Source organism: Plectropomus leopardus, chromosome 16 (assembly GCF_026936395.1).
Source record: "Plectropomus leopardus strain MGB_pleo_1.0 chromosome 16, ASM2693639v1, whole genome shotgun sequence".
NCBI lineage: Eukaryota > Metazoa > Chordata > Actinopteri > Perciformes > Serranidae > Plectropomus > Plectropomus leopardus.
Window position 1 is genome coordinate 26,363,409 of NC_142191.1, and position 14,799 is coordinate 26,378,207.

The following is a 14,799-nucleotide window of genomic DNA, read 5'->3' on the forward strand; positions in this document are numbered from 1 at the left end:
ACATTTTACTGCAAAATTTAGCGCAACAATTCAGAAAAAACTTGAGACAATGATGAACTCTTGATTTAAGAACGTCCACCACTATAGCTGAGTGTCCGTATCTGAAGGATCATAAATTAAATGTTTCAGTTACAAGTGAAGACTTTTGTGAAGGGATTCACGTTAAACCAGGTGGCCGACCGAAATGAACTCAAGTGTTAGAAATGAAGCATCTACAACCAGACTTCCAGCTCGGACCATTCACAGCTTTTACCAGTTGGCTCCGGCTTAACAAGATAAATGTGAACCCGTGAAGCGTTACTGAGGGGGAGGAGTTGGGCTGAGCATTATACCATTTTTCACGGCTCAGTGCTCGACGCCCAGACAGAGCTCCAGGTATTAAAATGTACCTCGGGCTCAGAGCTGCAGCGAACAGATACCTAAACAAACCTCCCATCAGACCACACTGCTCTTTCATGAAAGGTTCAATGCAGCTAATAACTTAATCCTCAGAGTGATGAAGATGATGAGACGGGAGGGCAGAGACACAACCACGTACCACCAGGCAATCAGGGATGAGAATACAATACTCAGGCCTAGCCAGCGACCTGCTAGCAGAGGTTAGTGTGACGCCTCCAAGTAGTTCAAGTGAGGACATCTCTGAGTGAAAGAGAAATACAAGAATCATCCACAATAAGGGTAGAAATTGTGAAAATTTAACTAAAATAAATCTATTCATAAAATAATAACTTTTGTGTAGCAATACCTAATTTGTCCAGTAAGAATTGCCTTACCTTGTCAATATGGACTTCAAACTGTTTGTAAAAAAGCAAAATAATGGAATTTTATTAAAAAAACTGATTAATTGTGATTAACTTTTCAAATTCTGTGATTAACTGCGAAGTTAAAAAAGTTATTAATCTGACAGCCCTAGAACAAACACACTATGTTGTGAAGTGTTGAATTGACCTGTCAAACAGTAAACTTCCAGAATATTTCAGGATGTTATATTCCAAAGAAAACTTTAAGAATGTTTAAAATTTGCCTCAGAAACATTTGGAGAGGTGAAAGTTAATTTATTGTTTTATAAATGTGTATCTGTGTCTGCTCACAGACGCTTTAACACTGGCACACATCTCTTCACTGTGCGCTTCTGGTTGCAGAGCTGCTGCGATGCATGGGGTCCAGTCGTTTCAAAACTGTCAACACAGTTCAGCAGACAATATTCTCCGTCATAGAGCAAACAAAGTGCGACAGGCAACGCGGCTGTCTGTCTCTGGTGTGAGGCAATCCTCACAGGTCCAGCACCCTACTGTATTTAAAAGGAGAGTCTGATTAGACGAAAGTCCCAAGCTGTGCTAATCAACTCACCCGGCCCCGCTCTCATGAGTCATCCCCGCACCTCTGTCTCCTGCAGCTGAATGCTGTCATTGCTGAACTTGACAAAAGGGTCGAGGGAAAATGAGTCGACAACTATGGTTATGCAGCATTCTATAAAAATGCCCCCACAAATGTGAAATTTGGCAAATATTTTTTTGTTTCTGGTTTCTTAGATGTAAAAATTGGCCCTTTTTTTCTGTTTAAAGCACTACAAATTAGATGTATTTGAGAAAACAAGCAATTTAATGATGTTACCTTGAGATACTATAAACATTTTCTAAAACATTTGCGACACTTTTCTTATATTTTAAAGACCCCAGGCCTCCTTGTCAAATGAATCTATAATAAAAAAGTAAGTTGTAAAATAATTAAGATGTTCATTGACTGCAGTGAGATCATAGTTGTATTGCCCTTAACATTTATGCCCTCTATAGTCTTTGAGTTAAATTGATTTGTTTTAAAAGATAAACTAATTTAATTATTTAAATGTGTAGTGTGTAGGCTTTAGAGAGATATATTTGCAGAAATGGAATATGATATTAACAGTATATTTTCTTTAGTGTATAATCACCTGAAAATAAGAATTGTTGTGTTCTCGTCATCTTAGAATGAGACTGGCATCTCATTTCAGATTGGCAGCCCCTCCACGTCGAGCAGCAGCTAAGAAACACTGATCTGTAACAATAAACTGCTTTATTAAGTGTTTTCACAAAATAAAATCAATGATCATTTTGTTTTAGAGAGGAAAATACCTCTCTGGATAATTTCACTCCTGTTGAAAACCTACTGAACAATAAAAATGGAAGGAATTTTCAGCTGGTTTCAGCTGGACGCCACTAAATCCCCTTGAATCTCACACACTGCTCCTTTAACTGATGTTTTACCTGTTGCTATGTTATATGAAAACATCTTCCTCCCTTTTTGGACTTCATGACAACAAGACATTTCGTTCAAGGAAATGTCAGCGACAAACAGTCACTTTTAGAGACATAAAGACCGAGACAGACCAAGTGACAGACAGACAGAGTGACAGCCCCCTCAAGCCAAGTCCCTCTCTGCATTTAGCCTGAACCCAGTCGCTCTAAAGCCTGCGATTGTTCTGCTGGCAGCTCGGCCACAGCACACACCATCTGAATGCCAAGCCACTCGCCTCAATTTCAAACCCTCCCACACTAATGTTTATTTCTCCTCTTTCATCTGAGAGAGGAGCCGGGGCAGATGAATTAAAAGCTGCTTCCTGTCTTTGTCTGTCTCTCTGAGTGTCAGTTGACAGCGGCCTGCCTGTCAGTTACACTCTCCATAAACGGACATGTGTCTGACAGATCCCGGCGACACTTTATCCTTTTGCTCGCTGCATTTATTCTCTTTCTTCTCCCAGATTAAACGTTTTACATCTGTACGTCAACGTCACAATCATTTGGTATAATCGTGGAAAACAAACAAAAGCATCACTGGGAGGACTGTCAGCCTGCGGCGGCTTCTGCACTGTTCATAGAAGCCAAAATAAATCAAGAGTGCAGTTTATCACTTCTGGATGTTGGATGACTGATAGATGAACCTTTGTGTGTTAGAGCCAACACTGAAAAAAAGGAGAAAACATTTTGAAAAGCGCCTTATGAAATCCTCCACACTGCATTTTATATCAAGATCCAGCAGGTTGGATGTGGAGGAAAAAATATGCTGAAGTGTTTTTTTGGCGCCGGAGAGGTCGCTGTTCTTCCAGAGCAAAGGGAGCAAAAGCTTTCAGACTCTGTGCTTGTGGCAGATGGTGGAAGGGATGAAAAGCTGATGGGAAAAATCACTTCCAACATGTTTATTCCCTCCATTAAAGCCAAAAAGAAAAACCTTTTGACTGAGAAAGCAAAAGATCCTCTTTGCACAAGGAGAAGGCAGGCAGACTTTGTGGTGATGGCAGATGGTAGAAGGGATGGAGGAGAAAAAATGGTTTCCAACGTGTTCATCCCCTTCAGGGAGGAGAGGGACTGCTGGGAAGCTGCACAATATGAGTTTGATGGGAAATGCAGTCTTCACTCTCAGGCACAACTGTTGTGTTATGGTCTTAATACCTGATGTAATGTGATCTCAACTTTTTAAAATGGATCACTTTTCCACCTGTTGACAAGAAAGAATGTTGAAATATGAAAAAGTCACTATTCCAAATAAGTTAAAAATTCAATACAGCTTGTGAGGAATATTGTTGATGAAACAGAGCAAAAAGATGGAGGGATCAACAAGTTATTGGCCTGGCCGATTATCAGGGCCGATATTTGGCATTTCGCAGATTATCTGTATTAGCGTTTTATTTTAATGATCGCCGATAAAATTAATGAATTGAAAAGTGAAAAAAATGTGTCAGCATGGGAGAAAGCACTTTTTATTCATTCATTTCTATTTAAATTTTCACTGGACAAACAGTTGCAGGGAACTTGCTTTATAAGACATTAAAAAGTAGATGTGAAAAGGAGTTTTTTATATTCCAAATTCTCAATATTGACAGAAAGATTTTTAATTGTTTTTAATTTTAATTGTAAATGCATATTTATATTTAAAAATATTGGTTATCAGTCTCATTAACTACTAATAATCGGTATTGGTGTAGGGCCTGAAAAACTACTGTCGGTTGACCCCTAAAAAGAAGCGGGTTCAGTAACTGTTAAGCTAAACTTTGTGTAAAAAAAATAGATTTTTTGCAACAGATTTGGAAAATTATGCACAAAAGGGCCGCCATGTTTTTCCAGATTGGAGTGAAAAATTATGACTGAAAGTGGTCCAATCAGCTGTGTTAAGGGTTCATGTCTAAATGAAGGAGAGGGCTATATACCCCTGATACCACCTGTACCAGAGGTTTGCCTTCATTTTTGTGCACTGTCAGAATGTGGAGGTTAGTCCATCTTTATATACAGTATGTGCTCGTAAGTTTGGTCTGTATAATATGTGATGTGAAAGTTGTACTTGCTCACTCTGCTGTGATGACCACCTGTCAGTTGAAACACGTACTGTAGAAAGAACAGTGGCGTCTTTTTTGTTGGAGTTTCTGTAGGCGGCTCTCTTTTCTCTGCGTCACTACCTATTGTATCGTGGCTATCGCTGCTGATGTTAAACTCTCACTTTTTTATTCCAATTCTCATTATTTCCTGAGTGAGTTTCGGCCACGTAAGAGCTACCAAAATAAAAGTATTTATAGCAGCAGATGTTAAAACTTTCCTTAACCTCGATTTAAGGCTGAGTTATATCGAGGAGCGAGTGGTGACACAGATGAATCCATACAGTCTTATCTTATTTATTTGACAATTTCACAGATTATTGCTTTGATTTGGTAAAAATGGATAAAATGAGACCAGTAGGTGAATTGAAGAGAGGCGGCGGGTTGGACTGCCGCCAGCTGGCTGCATCACCTAAGCTCGTTATTTATTTGTCTGGGTTATGTAAGCAGGAGTGCAGACGGCTTTGTGTGTGGGGCTGAGAGAGGGTGAGAGACAGGCAGAGAGAAGGGGGGGGGGTGAAGAGAGAGAGAGAGAGAGCGTGGGAGGGAGATTGGATTTAGAGAAAGAGAATTAAAATCGGATATTTTTCGTTTTGTTTCCTTTATTTTGGGTATAATTTTCTGCTAGGCATATTTCGGATAACAGAAATCTAATTATGTGCCGTAAAGCAAATTAAATCCAAAAGTAACCTGATTTGTCCAGATAAACTAGTTTCTTTGCACGAACGCAAACACACTTATTGAAGAAGAAGAGAGGTGAGGAAGAGGAGATTTGAAGAAGAAAAAACTGGACAGAGAGAGACAGTGTGAAAGTTTAGCGCCACTGGAGGAAGTTGTCTAACTATCGTTTAGCAAAGTGGAAATAAAGGAACGTCCTGTGGCAATCCAGCACTTAATATTAGAATTTGACCATTTGAGAGGTATAACGTGTTCATGGTAGTTGTGGGGAGAGTGAAACCTATCATTGTCAGAAAGTTTTCCCACCATCAGAGTCTGCACACTAACTTGCTGTCACCTACTGCTGATCTGCTACACTCACACTCATTATTCAGATGGTCTCTAGACAACTGGAAGTGTCTCATTCTTTAGTTGAGCAGTCATGTCGGGTCATAAAAGAATATATTTGCAAGATAGCACAGTTCAGACAAATTCAAACAAATTTCTCACTAAATGCATAATGAAGTTGTTGAAGCACTCCAACCTGAGTCACCTAATTACAAGTCAACAAACGGAGCCGCCAGCGGTGTCAGGAACCTTTTGATGCTTTTTAAGGCTGAATGAGACTGGGCTAATCTGATTCAGCTGAGAACAAGTCAGAGCACACTTCACTCGAGTTAACAAGATCATTTAGTTTTCTTCTTGGCAAACAAACACATTCAAGGTTATACAGTTTTTTACCAAGGCAGTTATTAACAGTTTACTTGGGTCGTGGCAGCAACCTCGAAGACAAGTTTAACGACGGCTAACAGCCAACATTTTTGGAGAATCTGCAGGGACACACATTGCAATTGTTGAGGTCATTATAAACGTGATTTTGGCATCAGGAGTCAAAACTTATCAGAGTGATTCCAATCCAGTCTGCACCACTATCTCAACTACTTGTATCACAGTTTTCTGACAGTACTACATGAGACAGATTATCAGTGGAAAACCTGTTCTTCTTTTTCCTCCTACTGCTCCTAATGGCATTTGCAAGTATTCACCATGGCTGACCAAAAAAACAACCAAACCAAGCGCAGCTATCAGTCATGCCAATCACTTGTAAACTGCTGTCTGACTGTGAAACAAGGCGGCGCTGATCAAATCTTAATCAAGATTCTGTTACTGTATTGCCTATTTTTCAGGAATATATTTTATTTATTGTACTGTTTAGCTGTAAAAATGACTTTTCCTCTGGCAGGTGGGCGATGCTTGGTTTTAGCTTGACTATTGTGACCATGGGGTCACAAAATTCTTATTTAAAAGCTCAACAATACACTAAAATATGTTTCTAAAAACATTTGATGTGAGAAAAAGAAGTAATGACAAACAATTTTGTCATTAACAGTAGTTAATAGAGTTTTTTGGGGTAAGAGAGTAAATAATTGAGAGAAAAAGCAATTGAGTTTTTTTAAAACAGAGAAAGACTGAGTGAGATGGCAGAAAGAAAAACAAAAAAAAGGGAGTGAAAGCAACAGAAAGTGTGGATAGACCAAACATCATATAAAAAGATGGGAAGAGAATGAGATGGGAGAGATTTTAACAGGCAGGGTTGAATAGCGAACATCTAGCGTGAGTGTAATTTCAACAGAGCGGCGGGGCGGGAGGGAGAAGAATGAGTGGGAGGGCAAAGAGAAAATGGGAGATGCCAATCAAAGCGACCCGGCGGGTGAGGTCACAGTTAACAGCTTGTGAGAGTCGAGGCAGGATTACTCCGTCAACCCGGCAGCCAGACGTGCCATTAAACAAACCTGCAGTTACTTCTGTTGGCTCACCACATCCATCTCCCCTTCACCCAGCACTTCTCAAACTTTATTTAATTTAGAGGATTGAATCATTTTCTGCCTTTAAGCTTTTTTTTTTGTACCATTTTTAAGTGTCAATCTATCATCGCCTCAAGCCTGGAGATCCTCACTGGACCCCTCAGATTGGTGTCAAGATAAATATGAGGGATTGTTATATAATCTTAAGTAAAAGAAAAAAAATGGTCATATTTCCTGCTGCACAATATTATGTTTATTTGGTGCCTCAGATCTCTATGAAATCGCATAAATTGCAAGACAACAGGTTGAAAGTGATCAGCCTTTCAATCCACCTGTGATTAGGCTTTATTTAGGTTTGCTAAGTAAAACAACTCAAATGTCCCCTTTAACCTGAGCCAGAGGCCCATACAGGAAAACTATGCTTGTTCTGTAATATGTAGGTGTGCTAGACCAGTATAAGAATCAGAACAAGTAGGTTTTCATGGATTTGCTTTGATGCACAATAGTAAGTATGGGAAATGAGAAAAAATAGAAATAAAAAGCAAGTATTGCCAAAGTCAAGAAGTATCCTGTCCTACTATAAAATGAAGAAAACTCTGTATCTGTCTGTCTGCACCCATTTTTATCCTCAGTGGGTTGCCCAATCAATCTAAAATTGCACATGAGCTTTTGGAATTGCCATTGGTGGAGACTGACGAAGCCCTTTGTCTCATTTAACTACTGCCCGTGCCCGTTTTGTATAAAAAATTCTGTATTAATAACGCTGACTTCTTCGCCTGCCAGTGGAGTCAATGAGTGAAAACACGGACAGTGCCGCTCTGTCATTGCAACCCACATTGTGGGCTAAGGTTGCAGCTTGTATGACAGAAATAAAGCACTATTTTTTTATTCTGTCATAGCTGTTAAAAACTTGTTGTTGTCTCTCAAAACAGTGCACACCGTTGATGTTCCCTCGAAGTTAACCCTCTTTGCAACTAATGTTACTGTTAGTATGGGCGGAGCTGCATAACAGCATCTAAAGCATTCATTTATCTTCTCATCCATTGTTATAACAAACAGATTTTAGCCCATTATGCGGAGACAGTGACTGATGAAGCAGATTTTTTAGCTTGTTTATTGCATTTTTGGCAAAGTCTGTATTAATATATAGGTCCGTCGTCTGCATAAGGTTGTGACGTGCACGTCCGTCCCCTAAAAATCTGCATGTAGTTGCAGTGCACATATCCCCAAGCATGGACTAGTAAATATAAAATAGATAATTGTACAATAATAAATAAATAATCTTTCAAATGAGAAGAGCTTTACAGTTTTTGAAATGAAGAGAATGAAATGTGCAAAATACTGACCATTAAATGTTCAAAGGATCACAGAATATAAAGTATCAACAATATGTGCAAAGTATAGAGATAAGTTGCAATGTTGCAAATCTATCATTATTAATTTTCTGAGAATTCAGTCAAAAACAGGTCAAATAAGTACAAAAGGCAAAATTGCAACTTTTTGGGGGGTTGTAATTATATTAAAGGGGACTAAAACACAGTAATCAAAAGCTGGGTCTTGAGCCAGCATTTAAAAGTCGTACAGACTTAGGACATCAGAGGTGTCGACTCCATACAGAGCATTAAGAAGAAATCAATCTTAAAATCAATTCTGTGTTTGACTGGTAACCGGTTCAGGGCAGATCTCTTCTGTCTCTCTTCAGTTAAGTGTGCAGACCCTCAAGAAAAACAAGACCTGGCTTTTCTTAAACATTTCATGAGGTGTGACCGCTGTAGAACAATGAAGTTATTAACACGCAATCAAAAAGTCAGAATGAAGATGATGCACGTTATCCAGACCTCAACTCTCTCAGTCAGAAAATGCTGAGTCATGTGTCGAGCAATTATAACTGCTAGTTAACAAGAGACTCCAATCAATTCACAGCAAAGTACATTCTGATGTTTGGCAAATTAAACTTACCAGAAAAAATGGCTATTTTAGATACTGATAAATGCATCACCTGTATGGTTTAATTGTCTCTTTTGACAAGTTATAACAAGGTTGGACTCCAACTAATGATTATTGTTGTCATTGATTCATTTGCCCATTATTTATCAATTAATTGTTTTGTCAATAAAATGTCAAAAATGTAAAAAAGTAGACCAAAAAAATGAGCAATAGCCTAAATATTCAAACTAATATCATGTTTAACAAAGAAAGCATCAAATCCTCACACGAAAGAAGCATGAAACCTACAAACCATTGCTTTGTTTGATTAAAAAATGGCTAAAATGTTTATTTGATTAACAACCTAGTTGTCTATTGAATAATCAATTAATTGACTGATCATTGCAGCTCTATCACAGGGAGGGTAACAGGTTTAAAACTTTACTGCCACTCAGCCACTGGCTTGGCTTACACCTGCGAACATCACAGTTTTTTCCTCCAAATCACTAAAACAGAAAGTAGTTAAATGTGGGACAGGGTTAGGGTCAGTGTTTTCCATTTTGAAATGTCAAAAATGTGATCTTACACACAGTTCTCTCAGATTTCAAGGCCTAGATGAGCTGCACATTTCTATAAATGAATCATGGCTTTAGTGCAACGAATGAGGATATTTTAACACAAACCTCGAACATCCCTCAGTTATATTTCAGAGCATTCCTCTGTTGGCTGAAAGTCCATTTTAAAATCCATTTTTTCCCATGTGGTGTGTTTGAGTACGAAGCCAAAGAGCAGCTGCAGACCAGCAGGCGTCTTCAGAGAGCACAATTTCTACACAAGGCGACAGCAGTAATTACACTGAGAGAGAGAGAGAGAAACATTCACGGTGCAGAGGCTCATAGGGAATACATATTAGGCTACTTGTACGATTAGTGTTCTGACATTATGCTGCCCTGGCATTTAGACCTCTTGGTTTTTAAATGAGAGGGCCTCACCGCAGTATTAAAACCTCTGGCGGCGGCGCTGCAGCTTGGAGGAGCCGGCGACATGAATTAAACATGGCGGATAGCGGAGGGAGGGAGGGCGGGGGTGAAGGTGAGGAGCTGTGGGAGTGTTGATGGGTGATAAGTCAGGTCGTGAGGTCCGCTCTGTGGTTGTAACTTTGTCTGAAACATTTTTCAATTTTTTGTTGATGTGCGCAGAGCAACTTTGTGTGATGCTCACTTTTTTACATGACATTTGAGCATAAATACCATAAATTATTCATCATTCATCATTATTAAGTTTGTCTCAAAATTGAGTAGTTTGACAGAATAACTCAACTTTACGGTTCAGTAGGATAATTTAATTAAAAGATATATGGTTGTCAGCTGGGTTGTTTTTGTTCAGGCACAGGGATTATGGCATATGCCATTAGTAGCACTAGGAGGAGGGGGAGGAAGTGCACTTTTTCAAAGATTATCTGTCTCATGTCCTGTTACTGTTATGGGTCATTTAAATTAAGCCAGTGCACAGGTCCAACAAATAGACCATAAAGAATAAAAAGTAAAGGCCAAGCTAAGTGGCATGTATGTGTCCAAAAGTTTAGATTTCTCTCAAAAACATGGGGCACAAATTATTATGGCTTTTTATTTATTTATTTATGTACTTGTTTATTTATTTATTTATTCATCTATTTCTTCCTTTCGTCCTTCCTTTATTATAGCATTTTTATGTTGTATATTGTTGTTTGATTGTGAATGCAAAAAAATCAATAAAAAAACATGGGACACAGATGCAATATACGTGTATAGAGAAATAGCAGCAAAAGACAGAGAGAACCTTGCAATTGTCTGTTTACATAATGATTTATTGACTGAGCTCTGAAACATATTTACATGGCTGAACGTATGTGGCAGGTAAACACTGCGTGAATATATGTAAATGGAGGAGATACAGTATATGTACAGCACATAGTGATTTCTGATGGGAAGGTACACAGTGTGCAGGTGTAGAAGTGAATTACAGATTGCAGCTTTCGGGGGTCTGCCCCTCGCGCAGCAGGTCGTCCTATCACAGCATAATGTGTTAGAAAAATACCACCGAGGCACCTGCAGGGATCAGGCGTCTGTATTTTCCGTGATGTTGCATGTGGCTTAAAAAGGTATGTGCAGAGGAGATAATTTGTCGCTGAGAGAGAGAGAGGAGGGAGTTTGATTTTCGAAGTCGTTATTTGGAGCTTCGAGAGTTCCACTCGTTCAGAGCCATTTCCTGGTGTGTCCTTGAGTGCACTGCAGTCTGCAGCTGAAGTAAAGTCCAGAGGTAAAGTCCAGAGCAGAAAGTTGAGCCTTGCCGCAGATTAATGCGGTACATTTTATCTGGCCCCCGCGATCAGGTCACTCTTTTTGTCTGCCGCTATTGAACCGTGCACTCACACACACTCAGAAGCAATTACAATACCTCCACAGAGCTCACTGCCGGTTATGGTTTTCTGCCACCTCACAACCAATCTCTCTTTCTTCAGCTGTCAATAATACAATTATCTGCTTGGAGAGTCAGACGAGTCCTGCTCGTTTCAACTGGATGTTGGTGAATAAGTACACTCACTTTATCCCCACGGACAGATTCATGTTTACACTTAAATTATTTTAGGCAATTAGCTCAGAGTGTTAAACAGCACAATACACAACTTCTTAAGTTAAGAATTTACTCACGTTAAAGGGGCAGTTCACCCTCAAATTAAGAATACATACTTTTACTCTTACCTGTAGTGCTATTTATCAGTCTAGATTGTTATGGTGTGAGTTACAAAGTGTTGGAGATGTTGGCCGTAGAGATGTCTGCCTTCTCTCCAATAAAGCGGACAAACAAAACCTGCCAACCGTATCACAGTTCAGAAGGAAGTATGCATCTACCGGACGAGAGGCTCGTGCTTGTGACAGCGCACAATGTAAATATTACTTCTCAGCTGAGCTGTATCGTTAGTTAGCTCAGTGATGCTAGGTGAGCTAGCAGTAGATGCACGCTTCTTTCTGCATGGTGATATGGATGGTGGGTGTAGTTCAACAGAAAAAAAATAGTTCCTACATAAAACTGCTCACAACAAGGTCAATGGATTTTCTTGAGTTACTAAGTAAGGTTTCCTGGAAAGAGAAATTGCTGATTTTTTTGGCACCACTAGCCGAGTGCCATCTAGTTCCATTATATCGGAGAGGAGGCAGACATCACTACGGCTGATATCTCCCACACTCGGCAGTTCACACCAAAACAATCCAGGCTGATAAATAATACTACATTTAAGAGGAAAAATATGTATATATATATATATATATTTTTTTTTTTTAAATTTTGGGGTTCCCTGTACCTTTATTGTCTTTTGTATGACCTTGTGATATGGAGATACTGACCCTTTTACTTTTTCTTCTTTGTGTGTCTCCAGAGTGCCGCTCAAAGTGGAGCAAGCTAACAACGCTCGGGACGCCCTGGCAAAGGCCGTGTACAGCTGCCTGTTCGACCATGTGGTGACCAGGGTCAACCAGTGCTTCCCCTTCGACTCCTCAGCCAACTTTATCGGCGTCCTGGACATTGCTGGCTTTGGTGGGTATCCCTCAAAACTTCTTATCACTATTGCAATGACATTTGAAAATTTAAAATTAAGAGATGTCACCAGCTGGTCCAGGCATATTTTAATAAATGGGTTAAAAGCCGTTTCACGTTAATGTCAGGAGTCACACTCCTCCAGTTAAACGTTCTTAAGATCATATCAATAATTTATCTTCAGTATTTGGGTAAAATAGCCTGTTGGAAATAAGGTGTGCCATTGGTGTTTTATTGCAATATGTCAGATACATATTTCAGTAACATTTAGGGGAAATAAGAGTATCAGACTTGGTATTGGGAGATACATAATGATAAAAGGGAACTCTGCCCATTTTCAAAATGTATACATGGTATTCCTATTGTCTAAGACAGTCCAAAAATATTAGTAAATATTATCAACCTTTTCAAATCTAAAAACAGAGCACTAAAACTTAAATATTTTATGTCATAGGGTATAAAGTCTGGAGCTGCTCCATAAACAATGAACGGTAAAGATGTTCTAGATGAAAAGTGTCTGAACTTTCTGAGACCATGGAAATAGTGGTGCTCCCCTTTTAAGGACTCTGATCAGGAACTGGGCCAAAACAGCTTCATCCAAAGATCTCTAGTGAAAGTTACTTGAGTGTTTTTATGCCCCCAAGCCTGCTATAGCCAAGGCCGGACGCATAATGTTTTCGGATTGTCTGTCCGTCCGTCTGTTCTAATAAACACATTGTCTCAACAGTGCCTCGAGGGAATTTCTTCAAATTCAGCAAAAATGCTCACTTTGACTCAGTGATGAAGTGATTCAATTTTGGTGGTCAATGGTCAAGGTCCCTGTGACCTCATCTATCTCATTTTTGTCAACGTGATATCTCAAAGACACTAAGTGAATTTCTTCAAATTTGGCACAAAGGTTCACTTTGAATTTGATGGTCAAAGGTGAAAGTGACTGTGACAGTGTCTGTCTTATTCTTGTGAATGCAAGATAGTAGTTAGCACAAACATCCAAGAAGACTCACAGATGCACTTTTTAGATTTTGGTTGTCCAAGGTCAAGGTCACAGTGACTATGCATTCATCTTATTCTTGTGAAAGCAATATCTCAAGAACACCTTGAGGTAATTCCTTCAAATTTTGAACAGTTGTCCACCTGGACACAAGAATGAACTGATTAGAATCTGGAGGTAAAAGGTCAAGGTCATGGTGACCTCATCAAACATGTTTTCGGTCATAACTCAAAAATTTGTGCGTTCAAATTTCACACAAATGTCTAATAGGACATGATGAAATTCTGACATTTTATATCCAAGAGGTCAAAGATAACATCATGTTCTGTAAAAACACTTTTCTGGCCATTATTCAACATCATAACTCAGGAACAGAAGGGGAGACATTTGATCAGATACTGAAGTGGTGACACTAATGTTGGGTGCTCATCTTGATGGTATAGATCTTCTGTGCTGCCAGGAGAAAAGTGTGTAAAGCATCCATTTTTCCACAGACATAGATGGAAACTGTAAGTTGTATGTGGATGTATACAACTGCAACTTTTTTTTAAACAACAACACATTACTGTTGAATTTGCTTTCAACATCCCAAAAGCAGAACAGTCACCAGACACCTTTAAGTGTAGTTGTGCGACTGTTCTGCTGTCAGCTCGATTCAACTGTTCAGCTCTAATAAAAGCAAGTTCCATTCATGATTGATCCTAAAACACAGGTGGTTCAGTGTTTTATAAAATTGTCCCCGAACACCAAATTTAGTCTCCAAAGACTTTTTTTGCATCCCAGACGCAGGTTCGATTTTTGAGTTTTATTTCCTGAGAAGTTTTGGCAGATAAGATACACATAGTGACTATAATATTAGACTCTCCTGTCTCAGAATAGAAAGAACAGGAAGTTCCAGTCGAAAATCAGAGTGACGCCTTTTGCTTCAAATAGTTTGCAAGTACAAAAGAAGTTTTTCTTAGAGCCTAATTGTAAAGACATTTTGCACTTCCACACATCATAGAGATCAAAAGACCATCTGCACTGTGCATGATTTCTTAAAGTAGTGTATCCTGTCAGATTTGCTTTGCCTGTGACGCAGCAACTTAAACTGACTCTCTACCACTCTTCCTCTTCCTGCAGAGTACTTTGAACACAACAGCTTCGAGCAGTTCTGCATCAACTACTGTAACGAGAAGCTGCAGCAGTTCTTCAATGAGCGCATACTGAAAGAGGTGAGAGCTCTCATTCACCTCGTTTCCATCCTCAGATCCATCAGCCGGCACTTACAAACAGCAGCAAATCAAAGCAAACATCTCCGAGTGACTCAGGACTTTGATTTATACAACGATATAAATGCTTTTCTTATTGGAGGCACTTATTTTGTAAGAGTAAATGTCATTTTTTTTCAAATTGTAGGACTCTCATTTCCGAATAGAAGTATAGATTTTTCAACACTCACCTCAAAACATAAAACTTAAATTTTGGTGACTTTTAAGGAGAAAGATTCTTTCAAAAACATGTTT

At 39.1% G+C, this 14,799-nt stretch overlaps 1 protein-coding gene across 6 annotated transcripts in view; it reads left to right on the forward strand.

Moving 5' to 3' along the window:
• myo6a (myosin VIa) overlaps positions 1-14,799 on the forward strand; it is a 212,743-nt gene that overhangs the window by 68,060 nt on the left and 129,884 nt on the right. For all 6 annotated transcript variants that reach the window (XM_088089544.1, XM_088089546.1, XM_042502963.2 and 3 more), the window contains exons 13-14: positions 12,146-12,303; positions 14,417-14,508. In XM_088089544.1, coding sequence (XP_087945670.1) covers positions 12,146-12,303; positions 14,417-14,508 — 250 coding nt within the window. The remainder of the gene's footprint in view (positions 1-12,145; positions 12,304-14,416; positions 14,509-14,799) is intronic.